Source organism: Pavona decussata, unplaced genomic scaffold (assembly GCF_977016875.1).
Source record: "Pavona decussata unplaced genomic scaffold, jaPavDecu1.1 SCAFFOLD_234, whole genome shotgun sequence".
Classification (NCBI taxonomy): Eukaryota; Metazoa; Cnidaria; class Anthozoa; order Scleractinia; family Agariciidae; genus Pavona; species Pavona decussata.
Genome location: NW_028145639.1, coordinates 2,502,574 through 2,524,517, shown reverse-complemented (window position 1 = coordinate 2,524,517; position 21,944 = coordinate 2,502,574). Strand labels below are relative to the sequence as shown.

General features: G+C 38.1%; 3 protein-coding genes and 1 long non-coding RNA gene across 4 annotated transcripts; 1 reads left to right on the top strand and 3 right to left on the bottom strand.

Annotated features, from left to right (window-relative positions):
• Positions 1–298: 298 nt before the first annotated feature.
• On the bottom strand, positions 299–1,330 carry LOC146458142 (histidine protein methyltransferase 1 homolog). Its single transcript, XM_085091228.1, has one exon. The coding sequence runs from the start codon at positions 1,300–1,302 to the stop codon at positions 328–330; it is 975 nt and encodes a 324-aa protein (XP_084947354.1). The 5' UTR covers positions 1,303–1,330; the 3' UTR covers positions 299–327.
• Positions 1,331–1,345: 15 nt separating this feature from the next.
• Positions 1,346–10,743, top strand: LOC146458141 (phosphoribosyl pyrophosphate synthase-associated protein 2-like). The gene is made up of 12 exons (XM_085091227.1): positions 1,346–1,402; positions 1,489–1,569; positions 1,651–1,703; positions 3,141–3,207; positions 3,997–4,082; positions 5,190–5,285; positions 5,814–5,929; positions 6,365–6,420; positions 6,645–6,811; positions 7,453–7,523; positions 8,194–8,340; positions 9,303–10,743. The coding sequence occupies exons 1-12, from the start codon at positions 1,392–1,394 to the stop codon at positions 9,459–9,461; spliced, it is 1,110 nt and encodes a 369-aa protein (XP_084947353.1). The 5' UTR covers positions 1,346–1,391; the 3' UTR covers positions 9,462–10,743.
• Positions 10,744–16,861: 6,118 nt separating this feature from the next.
• On the bottom strand, positions 16,862–21,851 carry LOC146458139 (aminoacyl tRNA synthase complex-interacting multifunctional protein 2-like). The gene is made up of 4 exons (XM_085091370.1): positions 21,582–21,851; positions 21,277–21,408; positions 18,364–18,604; positions 16,862–17,502 (listed from the first exon to the last, which is right to left on the bottom strand). The coding sequence occupies exons 1-4, from the start codon at positions 21,702–21,704 to the stop codon at positions 17,141–17,143; spliced, it is 858 nt and encodes a 285-aa protein (XP_084947496.1). The 5' UTR covers positions 21,705–21,851; the 3' UTR covers positions 16,862–17,140.
• LOC146458140 (uncharacterized) lies at positions 19,737–20,293 on the bottom strand. Its single transcript, XR_014858338.1, has 2 exons — positions 20,031–20,293; positions 19,737–19,936 (listed from the first exon to the last, which is right to left on the bottom strand). It is a non-coding gene; the product is annotated as an uncharacterized LOC146458140 (long non-coding RNA).
• Positions 21,852–21,944: the final 93 nt, after the last annotated feature.

The window sequence follows — 21,944 nt, the reverse complement described above, 5'->3', positions numbered from 1 at the left end:
TTTCAAGGTCGGAATTATATAAGCTCAATGATCAGCCATTTTTTTGCTATTATTTCAGGTTTCACATAACCAAGAAGTGAATCATTTTCAGGGAACTCCACAGAAGGGACATGATCAGGTTATACAAATGGAACAAAAACTGGAAAAGAACACTTTATTACGGTTCAATTTTATTATTCACACCCTTCCTGTTAGCTTCCCTCACAGACACCCTTTTGGTTTGTCATGCAATCTTCCCTCCCCAATGAGAGGAAAGTTGTGTGACAAGCCAAAAAAGCATCTGTGAGGGAGGCTACCTTCCCATAAAACATAAATCTCTTTCTCCATTTATTTTTTCTTTATAAGCTGTTTAGTATCCTCTATGTTAGACCTCATACACAAAATTTCCCGTTGTACACCATCGCTGTACACCTTACACACTGATATATCAAACACACCATCCATCTTTACCATCTCCTCAAAACTCCTCGTTCCTCCACCTACTCCAAAATAATGTGTTTTGGCTGCCACTAATGCAACACCATCAGGTTTCTTCAAATGCCTTTTAATAAAGTTGTACAACTTAGAATAGGAGTCAAGGGAGTAGATTGTTTCTGAAGTTAAAACAACATCATACATCTTTTCCTCGACTAGCTCCGGGTTGATAAAATCTATGACACTTGCCCAGTCCCCAGAGAAGAAGTGGCACCTCTCACGGGCTGCTTGCAGGAGATTCAATGTTATTCTTGAATCTGATTCACCTGCTTTGCCCTTTCTTATCTGCTCCAAATTCAGCAGCACATTGGGAATTGTGACATACTCGATGACATCCTCATTGTAATCTTGAAAATCAACTTCCGCTCCTTGCAAAAGAGTAAATATTCCTGGTAAGCCAGCTCCACAGCCGATTTCCAAAACGCGTTTTCCTTCAAATTTTATTCCACTCTCCATCAAATACCCTATCAAATCAACGCTACATTCCCAAATTTTAAGCCCACCTTCATAAACCGAAGGAATCAAGTCAGTGCTACATTCAGCAGCTGTTACAATATCATAACTGGAACATCCTCGGCCTCCTTTCTCTTTTAGAACAGCCTCCACGTTCGATTCACTCACGTGCTTGATCGTGACACTTCCATCACCGATTACCATTTCTTCCACCTTTGAAGGAAGATATGAAAGAAAATTAGACGAAATCACTATCTCCTTTGCTTGGCGTACATTTTCAGGTTGAGAGAACCGCTTTGAATCAGTTTCATTAGGAGAAATATCCGTTTCATCATCGCTTTCTGTGGACGCAAAATTGAACTTGAATTCCGCCATCTTGATTACCAGGTAACCACTCCTCTTGCCAGAGGCTTGGTTTCTCAGGTTGGCGGGAAGTGTGTTCTGGCATGGTGCAAAATTGAAGAATGGCTACCTCGTAAAGTTCTTGTTTCGTTTGTCTTTTCTTTGACTAATGCCACAAAACTGAGGCTAAAGATAGTGCCTGATTTTATCTTCTTTCAGGTATAGAATGAATCCTGCCCAAAGCGGTTTGATCGTGTTTGCACTAAGTTCGAACAAGGAATTATCGGAGAAGATAGCGAGGTTAGTAAACTGTGTTTTCGATTTCTCATCTGGTTGGTTGCTTACTCTTTCTTGATTTTGTGTTTACTTCGTTGTCTTTAGGAAGCTTGGTATAGAGCTTGCCCAGTGTGATGTGGGAAAATTTCAGAACCAAGGTGATAGTTTTATGTTGGCCCTCTTTATCATCATCATCATTATCATCCTCACATCATCATCATCATTATCATCCTCACAGCATCATCATCATTATCATCATACACCTCACTCCAAAATGACTACCATTTTAATATTCTTTTGGTTGTATTCAAATTATCCCTTCTTACCCTGTTCTTAAGCGAATTTGATTGCGAACAAAAGAATATTAAAATGGAAGCCATTTTGGAATAAGGTTTATAAATTTTTATTTATTCACGGTATCATAATTATGTACAAATATGGTCTTCCTGGTTTTCCTTCCTTCCTTCTTCCTTCATACAAGGACAACATGAAGATTCAATCAAGCAAATAAAAAAAATATCTGTCATTTTCACTTCAATAAGTATTACTACAGCAGTAACTTTAAAATTACAATAAATTTATATATTTGCTTATTAATGTTAAGCATTGCCTGCTAAAGAATCTCCTTGCAATTTGAGGATCTTTGAGCATGAGGTACAAGTTTGCTTGGGTTTACAAGCATATGAGAGGAGTGAAGCACCGTGAAACTTGTAATGAAAAATTATATTATTTTGGTGCTAAAACCAATTTGTGTAACTCTAAGTTCAGGTTATGTCAACCTACATAACTTCATTTCAACTTTCAAACTAGGTGCTGTTATTCAAATTTTGTATACAGACTTTTTAGGAGGTTTGCAAAGAACTTGCAATCCTCCCCCGATGGTCTCTTCTTGGGGAGGAATTTAAATTGAAGATGAAGCTTAGAAGCTAAATTTTTTGAAATATGTTAGAGAAAAAGTTGTTTCTTGATCCTGTCATATTGTATTTCAAACAAAAAAGTTTCCTTTTCAGGATTGAAAATTTATATTTAGATACGAGCTACCTAAATATAAGCTCACATCTAAATATAAATTTTCGATTCTGAAAAGGAAACTTTTTTGTTTGAAATTTTTTGAAATACATCACAACTTAGATGGAGCCAGCATGACAAAAAGTTGAAGGGTTTGCAAGGCTTGGATGATCCCACCTCTCTTATTAAGATAGTCCTAGTAGCAGGATCATTTGTGGCAAGAGGATTAATAAATATTTCAACCCTCTCAATGTAAACCAAATGTAGAAAATATGTGGTGCTTGGTTGATCTGTCTGCAAGGATGATCCACCTGCTCAGCTTGATGCTAAAGGAAGGCTACTAAACCTAGGGGACTGAAATTCTGTAGGGATTGTTAAGCTTATACCTACCAACTTTTACCAAGTCAAATGCATAAATGTTCATCCTCACATTACCTGGTTTTCAGAAGATGTTTCAACAATTTCTGAATGTTTCCAAAGAGTTGCAAAGAATGAAAAAAATATTTTTATGTAAGTTTTTAGCGTTTATATGTAGTTAGACATGTTAGCCTGTTTTTATGTAAGTTATTTGCATTTATTCCTTTCAGAGACCAAAGTACAGATAGGAGTGTCAGTGCGTGGAAGGGATGTATACATTATACAGTCAGGGCTTGGGTAAGAGATAGAATATACCTCCAGGACTAACTCTTTTTCTTCTTGTCAAAGGAGAATTTAACAAACCCTCTTGACAGCATCTATTTTGTGAGATTGGGAAGATTGGACAGAACCACAGCAAAGTAAAACTGAATAGCAATCACTTCACTGAGTCAGACACAGTCACTGAGACACACTAAGGTCCGCTATTATGCTTTCTATTTCAATTCTCTCTCGCTTACTTACATTCCCCAATGTAAACGTGTCCTTATACTCGTACCCAGTCAGGGCTGTCACTAAGATTTCAAGTTGCTGGATCAATACAACAGGTAAGCGGGAAATCAAACAGCTAAGAATTTCTTTTGGTTCTATTTTTCTTCTATTTTCTTATGAAAATAGCCGGGGGCCACGTTCTTAGTAACTGGGGGAAATTCCCGGCCCCCACTTCTTAATGACAGCCCTGCCAGTACACCACATTCCACATTTGGAAATCTAATTTTTACTCTATTCTTATGTTGTTTGATCAAGTGGTGATGTTGTAAGGAGAAGTTCAATGTTGGTCAGAGTTCGAGTTTAAAACCTTAAAACTGTCTTCTTTGGATCCAGGTTGAGTCCTAGAGAAAAGGCATAATAAATTTTTACGAGCCTCGAAATTTTTTAACCTCAGCATTTCATTAGCACCTTTATGATGTTCTTAAGTAGAAAAAAGCACTGTGAGGATATGTCAGTTTTATCCAAAAGTGAAAGTCAAGAACAGTGGCCAGGATATCACTTCTAACATATTATTATCAATGGCATTTTCCTTTCAAGAGAGGCTCTTGATGTGAATGATGCTCTGATGGAATTGTTTATTTTGGCCTATGCCTGTAGAACATCCTGTGCCAGGAGGATTACTGGTAGGCATGAAACTTTTCTCTTTATTACATTTTATATTCATTTGGCACATTGATAGTACAGGGGTTATTCTAGAGTTAGCATTGTGGGATTACCACAAATAAAAATATACCATATTTACTTGAATAAGCGCCGCAGCACCTATTAAATTTTTTGTGCCTCAAATGTGTCGCTTATTTGAGGGCGGCGTTTATTTGACAGTTGGATGCGACAAAGAAATTTTTTCTTTTAATTTAACGGTATATTTGCTATCTGAATGAAAATTTAACAGTAACTAACTGAAGCGTCTTTTTATTGTCACTCTTTGCACAAGTAACTGGAAAAAGGAAGAGAGAGGTTGGGCTTGTTGTGCCGGCAATGTTCACGGCCTTGACAACAGAACTACGTATTGCAACTGAAGAACATCGCTTTTGATAAAAATAAATTTTCAATGCTGTGTTAGACTAACTTTGTAGTATATACTGAATTCCTCGAATAAGCACCGCATCGGGCTGCAGTGCTTATTAACTTTTTTATTTTGCTTATTGGAGGGCGGCGCTTATTCAAGTAAATGCAGTATTGGTGCTTTTTCATTTTTGTTTTTGCCTTTTTTGCCCCTATCTAGAACCTAAATTAGCCAGGGAGCTAACAAGATAACCAAATGGTTCATTAAGCTTCCTTGCTTGCACATTATTTTAACTAATAATTAATTTAATTCTATGTATTACCACTACAAGATTGTAACAATCAACTATGTACATTAAAAAAAAGGCGGAAATAAAGATTATTATTATTATTATTATTATTATTATTATTATTATTATTATCATTATTATTATTATTATTATTACATAGTTACAACCTTTGCCCCAGTGCTGTGCCCAGGCCTATACTCCATGGAGACAAGAGGTTTTGTCGTACAAAGGGATCAAGTTATTTCATTGCTCTTTGCAACTAGCTAAAGCTAGGATGCTAAGAGGCTGAAATATCTTGGGGCCCCTTTTCATGACAAAATGCCCTGTGAAATCTCTGACAGGAGCCTAAAATGGGCCCTGCCCTCAGAAGCCAATAATTACTAGACTAAACCCTGTTGGTAGTTTGTAACATTTTTGAACCATTTATGTTTGCAGGTGTTATTCCATACCTGCCATACTCCAAACAAAGTAAAATGGTCAAAAGAGGATCAATTCCTTCTAAGCTAGTTGCTTCTCTTATGTGCAAAGCAGGTATGATTAGAAGCCACGCAAACAATTCCTTTTCTGTGCTGTGCCAGCTTCCCTTTTCTCTCTCGCTTGCGTGTTTGATATTGGTAGCAAATTTTACATGAATAGAGTATTAATCAGGGTTGCCACAGTCAGGAAACAGTCGATGAAAAACCTGTTTTTGCTCAAAATATATTGATATATCAAGTAGGTTGTTGTGTTTGAATTTAACTGTCTAAATGGAGCTGTGTTATAAATGAGTTTACCACTATTTACACTGTTATATCCTCGCAGGGTGCTCAGTCGAGAATTTCCAGAAAAATCATTCAAGATGTGCCAAGAAATCATCTGGAAGTTTTTTGTCTGAAGTTTATCATCTGAAGTCCAAACATTTTGGCTGTTAAAGTACTTATTAAGTACATCCTTGTATCTGGGTTTTCGCCTGGTAAATTTTTAAGGATTTCAGTTAAATCTGGTTCTGTGTTCTTCACATAACTGTTGTTGCTTTATGGAATATCTCTGAATTGCAGCTTGTTTTTATTTTCACCACAGGACTTACTAACATCATAACAGTCGATCTGCACTCCAAGGAAATTCAGGGATTTTATGATGCTCCAGTTGACAATCTGAGAGCTTCACCATTCCTTGTTCAGTACATCACAGATAAGGTAAGAGTACTAAATAAGAAATGTTGGTTCAACTGGTTACAGATGTTGCTGTATTATAAGTTAACATAATCCTACATTTTTCTACGTTTTTATTTGTGTATACTTTTCCCTTGCCTTGATTCAGTCTTTTCTTCTTGCAGGCTGAATCCATCTTGTTTCTAAGTTTTGAAAATATTAATGGATGTTAATGTTGTTTTTGGTGGTATTGGTTTTGTTACTAAACCCAGGAATCTCAGAAGTCTATCCAGGCCACAGTAGTCTTGAAAAGGATCCTTGTTGGAGACACTGTTGCTAACTACAGCTGTTTTCTATTTTGTTTTTACTTTCACCTGGGACCCCAGAATTCAAATGATGTCCTTCAGCTGTTGTTTTTTACTTGAAACTTACTAATTTGTCACAGCTGTGAAAGTTACGGAATGTTGTATTGATTTTAAGGTTGCTGACTTCAGAAATGCAGTAATTGTCGCCAGGAATCCTGGTTCAGCTATAAGGTAAAAAAGAAAATCTATGTTTGTCAGTTAGGTACAAACTTGTGGGCTTAATATAAAGCTACCTGTATGAGGAGTAAACAAGGCAAATCCTGGTCACCTAGTACATTTTACTGATAAATGTTTTGTTAAAAATGTTTGTGAAGTTGCATAATTTTTGTCATGGATTATTGGGTTAGAATTCATTCAAAATACCAACAAATCTGTAATTGTGTGATGTATTTAAGGGCCACATCTTTTGCTGAGCGCTTAAGGCTTGGATTAGCTGTAATTCATGGGGAACAAAAGGAGCCTGAAAGTGAGCGTCTTGATGGCCGTCAGTCACCTCCACCTGCATTAGCTGAATCACAGAAATTTGCTTATACATTTTCTGATCATGCCATGGATCTGCCAGGTAAATAGTCACCTTGAAACTCTAAGCTTCAACTTAGGTAGCAATGCTTTTGGTAAAACTGAAAAACAGCTCCCCCTTTAAACCTGTTCACCAACTGTTAGTAATCTGTGGGTCGACAAACAGTCAACTGTTGGTCAACAAACAGCAAAAGGTTGGCCGACAAATGGCTAACAGTCAGCCGACAAATGACCAACTGGAGCTCTGGCAGGTATTCTGTTGTGAAAAGCTGGTTATAATTCTTGCATTCAGTACAATAGTGCAAAGCAAGTGAAATGAAACTGTTTTATTGAGAATGGAATAAAGAATACTCAATGGTTCTAACATGCCATTTTGCTCAAAATACTGAAACAGTAATTCAAGGCTTTGCAGTTGTCAAAAATTCTTCTCCAAGAGGGATGTGGCTTTCAACCCCTTGTGCCATTATCTGATGGATACTACACTAGGGAAGACTCCTATGTTAAGTCTTATTGAAACCCCTGACTTTGTTTAAATGCAGTTATTGCCATTTTAGTGCTTCAAGTCTAGTTTAGTCTGTTCTTGGATATTTAGTATTGGGCAGGTATTGTTGAATTTGGATAACAGAGCAATAATAAAATTAATGATAATAATTATTATCCTATGAATTTCCCTCCTCTTTTCAGGATTTCTTCCCAAAGCTAAGCCACCAATCAATGTTGTGGGTGATGTTGGAGGAAAGATAGCTATCATAGTTGTGAGTGTTTTAGAGCATTATACATGTTGTTTGCTTTATTTGCTTTTTAAAACAGCCCAAAAATGATTCATTTGTGTCTAAAGATGAAAAACTGAGAGGTCTGTCTCTGCATTGCCATGTTATTTACTTTGACAAGAAGCTTGCCTCATCATTGCCTCTCTTTATCCAGGCCCCAGTTGTTCAAAGAGCAGATAATTTTATCCAGCAGATAAGTCGCTATCCAGGGGACAAAGAGTATTAGTTGGAGTACATTTTATCTGCTTGACAGCAGTTTATCCACTGGATAGCGTTATCCGCTCTTTGAACAACCCGGGCCAGATGTATAAATGTAAACTGACAACCCTACTACTAGTTGCTTTATGTCACAAGAACTGGAGCTGGTGACCAGTGGTCTGTAGATCAGTTGTAGCCCATTAACAGGCTTTTCATCCAATCCTTGCCACCTTTACTCTGAGGTTATCGCTTCTGCCTACTTTCTTTTAGAAGTAGACTAAACTTTCTACTAAAATTATACTATCTATCCTCCCCACCACATCTTGTCCCCCACAAACACAATCCTGGAAGTTTACACATTCATTGTAAATGTTGGTGCTGTGAAAGACTAATAAAAAAAAAAAAAGAAAAAAAAAGAAAACGTTTAAGATAACTGTTTTGTTTTCATTGCTTACAGGATGACATGATAGATGAAGCAGAATCTTTTGTCACAGCTGCCAAGCTCTTAAAAGAACGTGGAGCATACAAGATTTTAGTGATGGTAACTCATGGGCTTTTGTCAGCAAATGCTACAGACCTGATTGAGGACTCTGTCATTGACGAGGTGAAATACTGTGTTGTGTTGCTCAGCATGTAACTGAGATTTTCAGCTGTTTGAGATTAGAAAAGTGAGACTAGACATGTTAGAGTTACACTGACTGTGTATTAAATTTGATTGCAAAACAGTGAAAGGGCTGGGAACGTGTGGCCTTCAATTTAATCAAAGAACATAGCTCTGTTTCGTCTTCTTTTTTTAATTCACCTAAATTGTGTGTTGGTCCACTCTTTTCTGCTGACTTGATATTTTGGCCTTGTTTTTCTCGAAAACTAAGTATTACTAGGAGAGAAAAAACAGGTCAATTTTCTCTGACTAAATTAAAGGCCACAACAAGACTGCTGCCTAACAGGTGCCCGTTAGCCTGGGGCGCCCAAGAAAATGTTATGGGTGCCAATTTTTTGCAGCAGCACCTAACACTTCACATGTAGGGCTCCTAACTTCTCTGAAACTTCTTGCAATTTTTCTTATGCAACCGGCCTTGCACATGCAAAAAGTTCAGACACTTGAGCAAAACGAAAAATCGGTCTAGAATTCGACATAAGGTGGTTATATGCTCAGCCCTTTATTTTTCGTGATCAGAAAGTGAAAGGCCCTTTTAAATTTGATTGTACTCAAAAACACTTGATCAGGATGACTAGAGTTTCACTTTTTATGTGTTTGATGGGTAATATACAAAACATTTCTCCTAAAATGCATGTAAATGGCTGCTGGTGAATCGTTGGGAAAACATTAAAAAAGCCAAGCGAGGGACAGTTAACATTCAGTGGACTAGCATTTTATCCTGTGCGGAGAAGCAATCCTCTTAATTGCTCGATGCTACGGAAATTGGAGAGCTACAGTGCAATTGCCAGTAAATAACTAATTGACGAGTCATCCCAACTCTTTTTGTCTGTCTTAAAATTCAATTATGTTCAATTTGTTGAAGGCTATTTAGCTCTACTGATTCCCTATGTTTTTGCTTTTGTCAGGTTGTTGTCACTAACACAGTGTCGCATGACTCCAAGATGGCTCAATGTAGTAAGATCAAGACAGTGGACATCAGCACACTGCTGGCTGAAGCCATCCGTCGGATCCACAATGGGGAGTCCATGGGATATCTCTTTAGAAATGTTCCATTAGAGGATTAGTGTAGCTAGGGCATTAAAATTGTTCGTAGGTGACCTTTTAAATGGCTTTAGAATTGGTCTCCTTCGCTTGTAGATGTAACAATCTTTTAAACTCATTTCCGTTCACCATAAGGTGATTCGTGATCAGTCATGGTGAACTAACATCATCTTGCCTTTCATTTCCTCACAAAAAAATTTCCTGGAAATACAGTGTTGCCTGTAAATGTGACAAGGTAACTTATGTTTTCCTTCTTTCTCCAGGAAAAGCTCTTATCTATAAACATTCATTGCGTCTGCCAGATGAAATTCATTCATCAAAGTGGTTCAATACTTCTGATATCCTGTCCACATCAAAATTCTGATCACAGGATCATTTTTCTTTCAAATACAGGTGGCCTGGAGCCTCTGTGTCTCATTCTAAGCCTTGGGCCCCATCCACGATAATGAATTTTCAAAAGTGTCCGTTTTCATCTCGGCGAAAATGAGGCAAAATATTTTCATCCACACTAGCGTTTTCATATCGTTTTCACCTATCCACACTAAAACGCTCGAAAACGAGAAAAACGTCTGGGAGCTGGGATTGCGCATGCGTTAATATCACAAGACCATCCGCCATGTTGGATAGATGCTCCGATGTGGACTGGAATCGATGTCATGTGACGCTTTTTACGTCACCGTTTTCAAAAGTCTCAGCTTTCACCTGTTCACACTAGAAACGAAGGGTTTTCAATAGTCTCAACTTTTGAAAACGTTTCGAAAGTCTCCGTTTTCATCGGCATTCTCGGGCGTTTTAGTGTGGATGATGGGCGAAAAAGTATCAAATAGTTTGCGGCGTTTTCAAACGAAAATGTATTAGCGTGGATGGGGCATTGGGATGAACCCTTTCCTGAACAAATCTACTCGGGAAAGGGGTTAACGCAAGGAATTAATACAGGTAGAGGCTTCTAATCATGGGCTCCTGAATGGGTTTATTCTGAAGCCATTTCCTGACCACTGTTAATGATAATACTAATGCAACGCAGAGTTGGCCGAATCACGAAAAAGACGCCAAATATCCAAGTTAAATTTATACAGCTCAAATATAAAAATATAACACAGAGTTCGGACAGTTTTTTTGTATGGAATTTATTTAAGTCATGAAAAGAGCAAGGTATACTTTTGTAGACTACGGTATCAACACTTGGACAGGGCAGTTTTGATCAATCAGGTAGACAGAATTGACAAGCTGACTCTTGTAGAAAAGAAAAAGTAAAACTGGTTTTCGTTCTATCTGTTATCTGTAAATAAAAGTTTGAAATGATTATTCTTCGATGATCAACTTTGTACTACTCGATGTAAGAAATGGAAGCATAAGGCGGGAACGCTGTAATACGCTTTCAACAAAAGTCCATATTTCTTGTGCGCTCTCTGACCAGTATGAAACTGACGTCAAGTTTTGCCAACAAATTGAACGTATAATATGCTTTAAATACGGCGAGGAATTTACGTCAGTGAGTTAAGATGGGATTTTTCAAATTGCTCCAAGGAACTCCCAAGTGATATTACTATCCTAGTCTTTTCCCAATAGGTCATTTTCATGATGGCATCACTACAACTACTGACTAAAACCTTCAGTTTTAGTTTTCTCGTGCAAATTTTAAACTTTTTCCCAGGGTTTTCTCCTTCTCCTCCCCGCTCTGGGAAGGAATCTTTCGAGTCATTATTTCGAAAGCTCTTTTAGTACAAAACACGTTAACCTATAAGAGAGTACTCTGAATTAAGTTCACGTACTCGTGCACAGCACCTCAGCGCGCACTCTTATGGTGTCCCCCCCAAACGATCCCATTATTGAATGCACGACCGCTGTCGACCCAGGTTGCCAGTCTACTGCATTCCTTTTCAAACTGAGCTTTTTAGGTTTTTTAATTTAAAATTTGCAGTGCGCGGGTTTCATACGGAAATGCCTTAAACTTTAACCTTACTGGGTTTGCAGAAGTTAAGTACGTAAGAAAGAGACAACTGGCTCTGAACAATTGAATGGGACCGAAAATAATCAGCTTTTGACGTCATTATTAATTCGTGTCACAATCGAGCGCTGCTTTCGGATGGTAGACGTGTTCCGTTGCCACGCATCACGAACATGACGTCTCACCTTTACAGCTTCACTCGCTCTTCGCCCACGACTCGCCCTCAGCGAACAAGCATCCCCAATCCGTGCTATCTGTTGGACACGAGTAATCACTGATTTGTTTAAACAGAGTGCAGTAAACTGTACCAACAAACTCGTACAGACGAAATGCCTTGCATTGTGGTAGTTCTTCGCATCTCTTTTGGCACTGGGGCTTTGCGCTTGCCAGGCTACCAAAGTAAGTGGTTTCTGAACCCAGGCTGGTGCCGCTAATAAACTTGTATACTGGCACTTTGGACCACGACGCTTAAACGACCGGAAAAAAATAGTTCAATCTGGCCCTAGCTCCCACGAGTCTCCTGTAGCTCAGTGGTAGAGCATCTGAACTAGTAATCAGAAGGTCTTAGGTTCGACTCCTGGTAGGAGCACGGGATTTCCTTTTTCCGAGTATGCCTGTGCCACTTTGAATAATACATCATTCTCAAGAAAGGAATGCATTCAACAATTAACAGGCCCCATAAGTATGAAAGAGAATCAATCCAGTGCACCTGCCGCCTATTCTAGACATCACGGTCTAAAACTGATTATAAGTGTGCAAACGTTAACATGACTGTCATTCATTTCGTACAAATGTTTGTAACATTTTCAAGTTTTAATTTACGTTCCAACGACTGAATGAATATTAGATTTATCGAATCTTAAGTTTATAAAATCACACACAAAAAAGGTTCTCTCGAGTGCTGGGGTTGATTATAAAATTAACGCTGTAAGATATTTTAAACAGCGTTAATTTTATAATATTTTGAATTCACCTTTATTAACTACGCTGTGCAGTATTACAATCTTTTTTGCTCGGATTGATGATTCGCTTACGATCTAGACTTGGGTGTGTGTGGAGGGGGGAGGGGGAGGGGGTAGCTTCTTTTCGCTGCTACTTTGAACCTGAATACCTCTCTTTCTAATATATGCGCAAACGCCTAAGAATTGGCGACTTTACTACAGTACTTGCTTTTCTTACAGTAACTTATAAGTTTTTAGCTAATATTAGTGTTCGGTTACTGGTTTTGGTTACTTTTTGTTCAATTTTGGCGCTTTAACTTTACTATAGATTTGGAGAAATCCAGAAATCTAAATGGCGGATCCAAGATGGCCGCATTTTGGCAATTTATGACCTAATTATCACGTCATATGACAACACTTCTCATTGCGGACGGCTTAGATGAAAAATCTTTGGGCGTACTATTTATGCTCTAAGTGTCATTGTCATAGCTTTAATTAGCGAAGGGGGCGGGGGGGGGGGGGAGGGAGGTAAAAGGATCAATAATCTTCTCTCTCGCTTGCCATGTCGTTGTTAGGGTTTGCTCTTGTAAATTGAGAGAAAAAGCTCTGGGATCGAGGATGTATTACCACGTGAACAAAGCCATGATATGAGCCACCACCCTATGGAAACCTTGATCATGATATGATGTTGTACATCATGCTCTGTTGGTTTTAATTAACAAGTATTTAAGGAACCAAACTAGGTTTTCACTCATTGTCAATTCCATCTAACCAGTTTAGGAAATTTCAGTTGTTTTTTGATAAACCGTGACAAATGATTATCACCCGTGGATTATCATTTCTTGAGAGAAAACCTCTTGTTTCAAGAGACCAAATGAGCCAAGAGTGACAGAGATCAAGTCTCCGCGTCAAGGCCTTTGGGACTCTGAAGTGTAATGTTTGCCTTTGCTCCGTAACTAGATCACCAAGTTGTCGTTAACCACGAAAAGCTCCGGCTCAGAAAGAAACTTAACGTCAAGGACATTCAGATACAACGTATAAAGTTATTCAATACTTCTTGATCTTATAATTTGAAACTAAAATTTGTGTGGTTTCGTTTTTTGTAGTTTCTCATGATGACTAACGCTTGAATTTTCGAAGTGAATAAGCTGCCTTACATGTATGCATTTGATTTAAAGAAGAATACGTTTGTTAAAATCTAATAAACAACTTTAAACAAAAAACTTCGCTTACCATCAATGGTAAGACAAGACGAAAAAAGAAGCAACATGCTAATGGTGGCAGCGTGTCTCATATTGATGCGTTAAGTGTAGTACTGTATCAAGTTAACAGCGAACTGATGTGCCTCTTGAACAAACGACGTTTTAATTACTGTTAGTGTGGTAGTAAAAGATATTTGTTGTCAGGCGGAAATAATGTCAAATGTACTGTCGCATCTTACAAAATTTGTTGACATACTAAAGGAAGCTGCAACAATGAATAAATATTGCCAAAATTAACAATAAACACTAAAATCTCTCTTTCCCGAAAATAAACCGAAGTTTTACAAACGGAAATGTTGATAAATTTCCAACTAAAAAAAATGACTTTTCGCTAGTTACTGAGCCTGGCGATTTTTGAGAATGCTGTTGCTAGGTTACGCTAGGCCGGGGGTACATAGCGTTAAAAATATGTCTTTGGAGTTTAAACTTCGGATTAGCGTGCTTGGAATCTATTGGCCCTTTGAGTTTTCAGTCACGACATGCACGTTCTATTGTCTTCTTGGAATTGGTGATAATATTATAGAAAGATTTAGAATTACGCCTACGGCAAATGGCTAACTGTAAAAATGACCACGTGACCAAGTTTATCCTGTATTTGCCGCTCGCTCTGGCTGTTTGAGGTTACTCAGCAAAATTTAATAGTTTTACATTAACATCAAAGACCAGAATTATTTCGCCCCATTCTCATCTATGTACTAATTTCTTGAAGAAAACATTGACGCACCGAATCTCATGTTTGCTGTTTGCCGGAAACATGACTTAACGGCCCTCCATTGTGAGGTAAGTTATTTAACAAACGAGGAACATTTGACACATGGTTTCTTACACTTCAAAGAATAACGAGAAGAAAAAGGCGACTAGAGAGACTTTATTACTTCAAAAAAAAAAATTTTCCCTGCACTAGCATGTGTCTTGCCTGGCTCAGGGTAGGAGTTTGGGGGAAGAATCAGCTGAGCACAGAGAGCACAGGTGCACTTGATCCACCTCCACATCACCCCCCTCAGGTGATGTGTCCTCAAGTTTCAGTGTCAGCTTTCTACCACTCAAGGATCTTTTGATGGGCTGCATATTTCGTAATGTTGACAAAAGGGTTTTATTAGCATCGCCGTCATTGTCGTCGTTGATCTGACATGATATTTTACCATTTTTGTGAGGACTAGACCACGTAGGATAACAGTTATATGCCTCATAAACGAACGAGTGTGGGTTGTTTTGTTTGTTGAAGTTTTCTACCTTATGTCTCATGATTTGCGATGGAAATTGGCTTACGAGAGGCCAGTGGGCCCTGTTGGAGACTTTAGTGATCCTTTCGTTACAAGAAAGGGCCGAAGATATCTGAACTTCGTACATGACGTGTAAATTTACGAATACATCGGGGTGTGATTACTATTAGAGAGTTTTAGAATCGCGTTTACCGCAAACGGAAAACGCGAGATTCGCGTTTATGTTTTCCAGAAAAAAAAAATGAGTAGATAAATTAGAAAAGTGCAAAATAATTGCCTTTGATACTAACGCAAACCAACGTATCTTTACTGAGAAACTGGAAACAGCGAGCGCAAATGTAGGCTAAACATGGTCACGTGGTCATTTCTGTCGTCTGTCGTGATCGATTGACCCTTTCCCGGAATAAGAATACATAAAATGATGACAAGGAATCACCCATTTCCGAGTTGCTGTGTACTCATTATGAAAGCGACGCTAAGTGCAAATGCTTTTCGTATGAAAATTAGTTTTGTTTGCATATGAATGAAAACTAATTTTCATAACAAAAACTTTGCACTTAGCCTCGCTTTCACAATGAGGTTCACAGCTATTCTCACAGAATATTTCTAACTATCCAACATCAGTCAACTTTTCCAGCTAAGCTGTACAGTCTTTCATCATTTTTAGTTTCCACTAACCGACTAACTCCCAAATTTGGTGCCTACACATGTAATTCTTAATAGCCTGAACACACATGCACGTAGATGACTGCCAAAATAACCAATAATAATAAAAAATGAAACTAGAAGCAACCCATTTCGACCAAGCGCTGGTTTTAAAACAATAGTCACACCTCTTCATTGAACACCATTGTAAACTCCAAAAATAGGTTTGGGGGGGGGGGGGGGGGGAGGGGGAACTCAGAAGCCAAACATTTTAACGGACTTCTGATGTTTTACTATAGCTTTTAAATTTTAAGATTAAGCCCATATAGAGAGCAAATTTATTTGTAAAAAAAAAAACCCATCACTAGTAGCACTAGTGAAGATGACTGAACCATACGGATATATGGGAAGGGACAGACAGACGGAAAAAGGAGTGAACATAAGGGCGAAACCATTAAGGCCATTGAAAGATTAACTGAATAATCAAACAAATACCACATGGATGCCAGCCAAAATGAACAAACCACATGACCGAAAGCCAATCTAGCCCCATAACCGAAAGATCAGCATAAGAAGCCAATTGCACGGTTGTAATTAGTTTGAAAATGGGCTATAAGTGTGTACCTTTTATTACAGTTTAATTTTCAGTCCTCTGTTCTTTGTGTGCCAGATCGGTGTAACTCTTCAAGCTGCAGACATTTAAACATTAATTTTTGACGTGTTTTACTGTTTTAATGATGACGCATGTGCTCTCTCCAATCTCGTAGCTGCGTGCCGTGTTGTGTACTGGTTCCTAACAAACACTAGAACTGCTTCTTTTATTTTTCCATAGTCTGGCAACATTTTCTTAAGAAAAATATCAATACCTTAATGGCACAGTGTTCGACACTGACGCTTGCCCGATTGCCTGGGGCAAGTAAAATGATTCAATGGGCAAGTAAAACTACGGTAAAAGTTGCCCGATCGGGCATGCAGATGTTTTGCTCCTGTCCACAGTGTGTCCAGCAGGAAATAAAGCGAATTGAAAACTCTTTGCCGTCAATTGATTTATTGTGTTAATATGGGTACCTACCTTGGGATATTTTCATACCCGTTAGCCGTAGATCGAAAAAAGATACATATTAGTTTGAACAAGATACAACGAAACGAGCACGAAACACTGTGCACAAAATCGTGGCCACCATGTTTTTTTAACCCGCAAAGAATGTTGGTAAATTTACCGCACCCAGGCTCCAAGTGGCCAAATTTACGCTTGCCGGCGATTTCTTGGGCAACCAAAAAATACGCTAGGCAAGAAAAAATAAGGAAAGTTAGTGTCGAATACTGTGGCATAGTACTTTAGTGGAGAGTGGAGGCTGTTGTCCCCCCAGTCCAGACTCTCCACTGTCAGTTGAAGTCCTGTACCATTTGTGAATCTTCATTCAGTAAATCATCTCTGCTGTCCTCCAGTCCTGCCTCACCACTCTCTACCAAAGTACTATAACATTATAAAATTAATATACCATTAAATTAAATGGTATAGTACTTTAGTGAAGGGTGGAGGCTGTTGCTTTTGTCCCCCAATCCAGCCTCTCTACTCTCCACCAAAGTGCTATACTATTAATTAATTCAATTGGTCTAAAAAGAATGCTTTACTCAAAGCTCAATATTAATAGCAGTCCAGATAGTAGACTCAGACATCATCTAACTGGTAAATAGTCCAGGAATTCTCCTTAGCCACTTGTTTACATTGCCAGGTACAGATTTGCCACCACTCTCCTTCACAATACACGAAGCAAGCACAACATCAGCAAGGCTCATTTTACCACCAAGAATCCACTGCTGCTTTCCAAGCTTCGCGTCAAGGCTTTTTATAGCTGCAGCCCTCTCTTTACTGCCAGCAAGCGACTGGTCGATCCAGCTGTCAACTAATGCGGACTCTTCAGGCGTCAAATTACCATATAAGTCTGGTAGAACGGTACGACAGAGAAAACGAGCTATGGTTACTTCACCAGTAAGTGGAGAGTGAGAGCAGGGTGATGCCACCAGATACGGAAGATCTTTTTCTGGAATGGAAAAAACTAAGTCAACTCAATTGCCACTTTCCAACAAATGCACACCAATGCCACTTTCCAACACTTTCAGCAACACGTCATTTTACAGTCCAGCGCTCAATGACTTTACCTTTGAGTTGAGTGTTTTGATACAAATCTCACTGCTTTTCATATGAAAATCATGTTGTTCTCATGCTAACTAGTCCCCATAACTTACACATGAAAAAACACCCAAGCTTGTAACAAATCAGAGCCAAACCCTGCCTTGCTTCTACTCAAAGGCACTAAGCACCCAACTGTAAAATAGTCTATTGTTTGTTTAACATTTTTTAAGAGCTTGGTTGCAGAAAATTATCTTCAGTGGAAGTCTTTTTCAGCCACTTTGTGTGAAGGAGGATTTTCTGTAACATTGTTAATCATATCAATAACAAAATTCTCATTTCTGATTGGTTCCCCATGTTCTTATTTGTTCTGTAATTGGAGCATGATCACATGGGCGTCCAATTACAGATATCTAATTTGAACTTCAAATTGGATACCTATAGTTGGACACCTAAGTCATTCACACATCAATTACGTCTCCTAGACGCTCACTGGTGCACAGAAGGTCATGAGTTCAGTTCTCTACAGGGGCTCAGATGATTTCTTTGTCACAAGCTCATGGCAATTAGACAAACATTTCATTGTTTCTTAACTTTTACATTTACTCCTACTTCCTGGTCTGAAACTGGTCTCTATACAAAATAATGGAGGGAAGGAGCTTAGACTTTAATAATTTGGCAGCTTGTTACTACTCCTTACTACTGCATAAATCCCCATAGAATTGTGGATTCTTCTGTTGGATTTTACATTGAATGAATATTATATATTTACCCTTTTTCCAGACTATTGTTAAAATGATTGGTGCTCTTCCTATCTCTTTTGTTGAACCAGAGAAATTCTGGAAACATGTTCTAACATGTTCAGGGATGGGTCCTTGAACTGATGAGTGAACAAAGCTTGATGTAGAATGCAGTAAACCTCTCTGTTTCATGACATGCTGTAATGTGCAGATAATCAGTGGTGGATCTGTTGGTGAAGCTGATATAACAAGGTCCTGGGTACTTGGAGTTGTCTAAAAAAAGGCCAATGTATTACATGATTAACAGTAACAAACAATAAAATTAAATAATACTAAAATGATAACATTAACATTGAGAATGATGTATTATTCAAGAAAGTGACACAGGCATACTCAGAAAAAAGAAATCTGAGTGCTCCTATCAGGAGTCGAACCTAAGACCTTCAGATTACTAGTTCGGATGTTCTACCACTGAGCTGCAGGAGACTCATTGGAGCTAAGGCCATTAACATTATTCTCGGTTTTCACTGTCACGCCATTGAAAAAAAAAATCGAAACCATTCCATGAATGAAGTCAAGAAATTGACATGGTATAGAGGATAAATAAATAAGGCAACTGTCCAAGTGTCAGATCTGTGCGGCATTCCGTACTCGAGTTATTTGACAAAATGTTCCACATAAATTTATAGAGCTTAGTATGGAGATGCCAGGTTTGTGTCCCTCTGAGGGGCACAAACATGGCGGCCGGAAATACGAAAAAACATCTGGAGTTCACTTTTGCCAGAAAAGAGGTTTTTTTTTTTTTTTTTTTTAATAATTTTATTATACAATACTTTCCTTACATTTACAATACTTACAATACAGTACAATATTGACATGCCAATAGAAGACTATGTTAGGAACTATTTAGTTAGATTAATTACAAAGAATTACAGTACTTTAGGTAATATCTGACAGTTTACATGTACCTTTTTCAAAACAGTTCTACTAAACGTTACACTACTAATAAAGACAAAACTAAGAGAAACAGCACTAACAGATACGCTACTACTTAATAAGAGTAAGAAAAAAAAATTACACCAAAAGTGGAACATCAAGGAAAAAGAAACTAAAGGACCAAGAAATATAGGGTTAATTATTATTATTATTATTATTATTGTTATGATTATTATTCATTTATATTTTTTTTGTTAAAGGAGAACCTTCAAATTATTCAAGTATAATCGTCTATTTTATGGGTTGTTTAAAGGAAAGAAAAGATTGAAAGAAAGAAAAAAAAGAGGTTTGTTTGCCCTTGTGAATTTTCGAATGTTTAGATTAATATTTCTCCTGAAACTTAAATTGTTTAGAATGCTGAAAATCACCCGAAGAGTCATTTTTAAGATACGGAAAAGCTCTGTCACGGCCCAGGGGGGGTACTCGGGTATATTAGTGATGGGGACGTGCGAAGACCTTTTTTGGGTTTGAAATTCTCGGCTTGGGACTTTTTTTGGGTTTGAAATTTTCTGGTGGACTTTTTTTGCCCTTAAGATTTTGGCGAGGACTTTTTTTGGGGTTGATGAAAATCGTGCCTTACCATTCTTGATTTTACGCAAAACGATTTCACTAACAAGTTTAAATCATGCAAATAAAATGACAAGACAAAGACAACTCTTGTTAAGTTATTATTAAGATGTTCCCGTTTTTGGTTTTCCTGAACGAAAATGACTGCAGTCTCCCTAAAGTTTTGTGACAGATGCATGAGGAATGAATAAAGTCGGATGCATGAAATATATCGCATTCTCTTGGTGTTTTGTACTTTTATTGTTTTTGATGCTTAAAAAATTTGGACTTTTTTTGGGTTACGTTTTTGGCTGCTGGACTTTTTTTGGGTTTTCCTTAGCGTGACGGGACTTTTTTTTGGGTTTCAAAATTTGGCCTCATTCGCACCTCCCCGTCACTAATATACCCGAGTACCACCCTGGGTGTCATGGCCGTCCTCCTTATGTCACGCACGATGGAAACTCGGAAATTGAAACTGTTCTATTTTTAAAAGGATGCACGACATCGAGCTAAGAAATTGTGAACAGACATATTTTTAGGTAATCTTTCCTTGAATGAAGGTAAAAATTTTGTAGGCCTCCCAGTTTTGAATTCTAGAATTTGGTGACGTCACGTGAAAACCGAGAATTGTTATCCTCTCTCTGTCAGGGGCTTTTCAGGAATAATGAAATGGACTTCTCAGAAACAAAATCTTTCCAAACAACTCCAACTAGTAGTCTGAGTGGAACCTGATCCAGAACCTGCAGACCACTAAGTGATACAGTGTTCATGTTATTAATATTCTTATTCATCATCCACTGTATGTGGGATTGCGGGACATCCTACAGACCTAATACATCCAGAGTAGCAGTAGCAGGGGATTTATTAAGGGCCAGCCACCGGCCAAATTGGCCCAGCTGATTTTAACATCTCAAGTAATGTTTTCAATAAAAAGACCATATCCAAGTTAACTAACCTGCCCAGGTGCAATAACCTCTTGCCCAACTGTTCAAAATCTTAATGAAACCCTTGGCAGTACTAGTACAGTGGAACCTCTATATAACGGACTCCTCGGTATAACAAATGATATTCTCCAGCTCGGCCTTTTAAAATATATGGAACAAAAGCTCAATATAACGAACCCTCGATATAACGAGCCAATTTCTCTAGTCCCTTGGCACTGCGTTAAACCGAGGTTTCGCTGTTTTGTAAAATTGCTCCACTTTTCCTAGATATCTTGCAGTTGAATAGTGGCCTCTTCCCTTGTGGGTGGTGTATATAGTAACAACTTTTTTTGATTTGATAAATATTAAGCTTAACAGTGCCTACAATGCTTCTCCATGTATCAGCAACTAGAAAATGGATCTCGAAATACTTCCTTAAATAAACATCAAACCTATTAAATCCAAGTACATGCGACTTACTTTCGCCATGTGACGCGGAAGCGAAACTCCCAGACTGGTGGCCATTTGTTCCACAGCAGCTTTAAGGCTATTGAGTTCAGTCAAAATATCTTCCTGCCTTCTTTCCAGAATTTGAAGGCTCTGAGACGATTCCTGTGAACAGTAAAAAAACAATTCCTTGAGATAGTCCGGCTATCAAGGGTTAACTTTTCTTGAACAAAAGCCTTGTTAAAAAAAATTGCAAAATTAGCGCTACAAAATTGCTGGACACGTGAGTGTGAACAAATTACTTCTTTTATGACAAAAAAGTAAAATTAAAAACTCACCGCGATCTCTGAATTACTCTGGACGTAACTCGGTAAGTTGTACATGCAATTAGGTAGTGGGACAGCCACATCGTCATAATATGTCGGAAGACGATACATCGAGATTGCAGGAGAACCCGCCATTTTGGAATGAAAGAAAGTCTTCTTGGTTCGCAAGGTATTATGGGAGAAGTATGAAGGCAAAGAAATGAGACAGTCTGAAAAAGGCGGAAATTTACACCTGACCTCATCTTTTTATAGTTTTCCTTTTCTCAAGATTCTTTAGGATTAATTTCTTTTAAGAATAAGCTTGAATATTGTTATAATCCTTTATTCAAACAGCCAAAAAATTCTAAGTTGAATATGCATGATGCATTTTGGGAG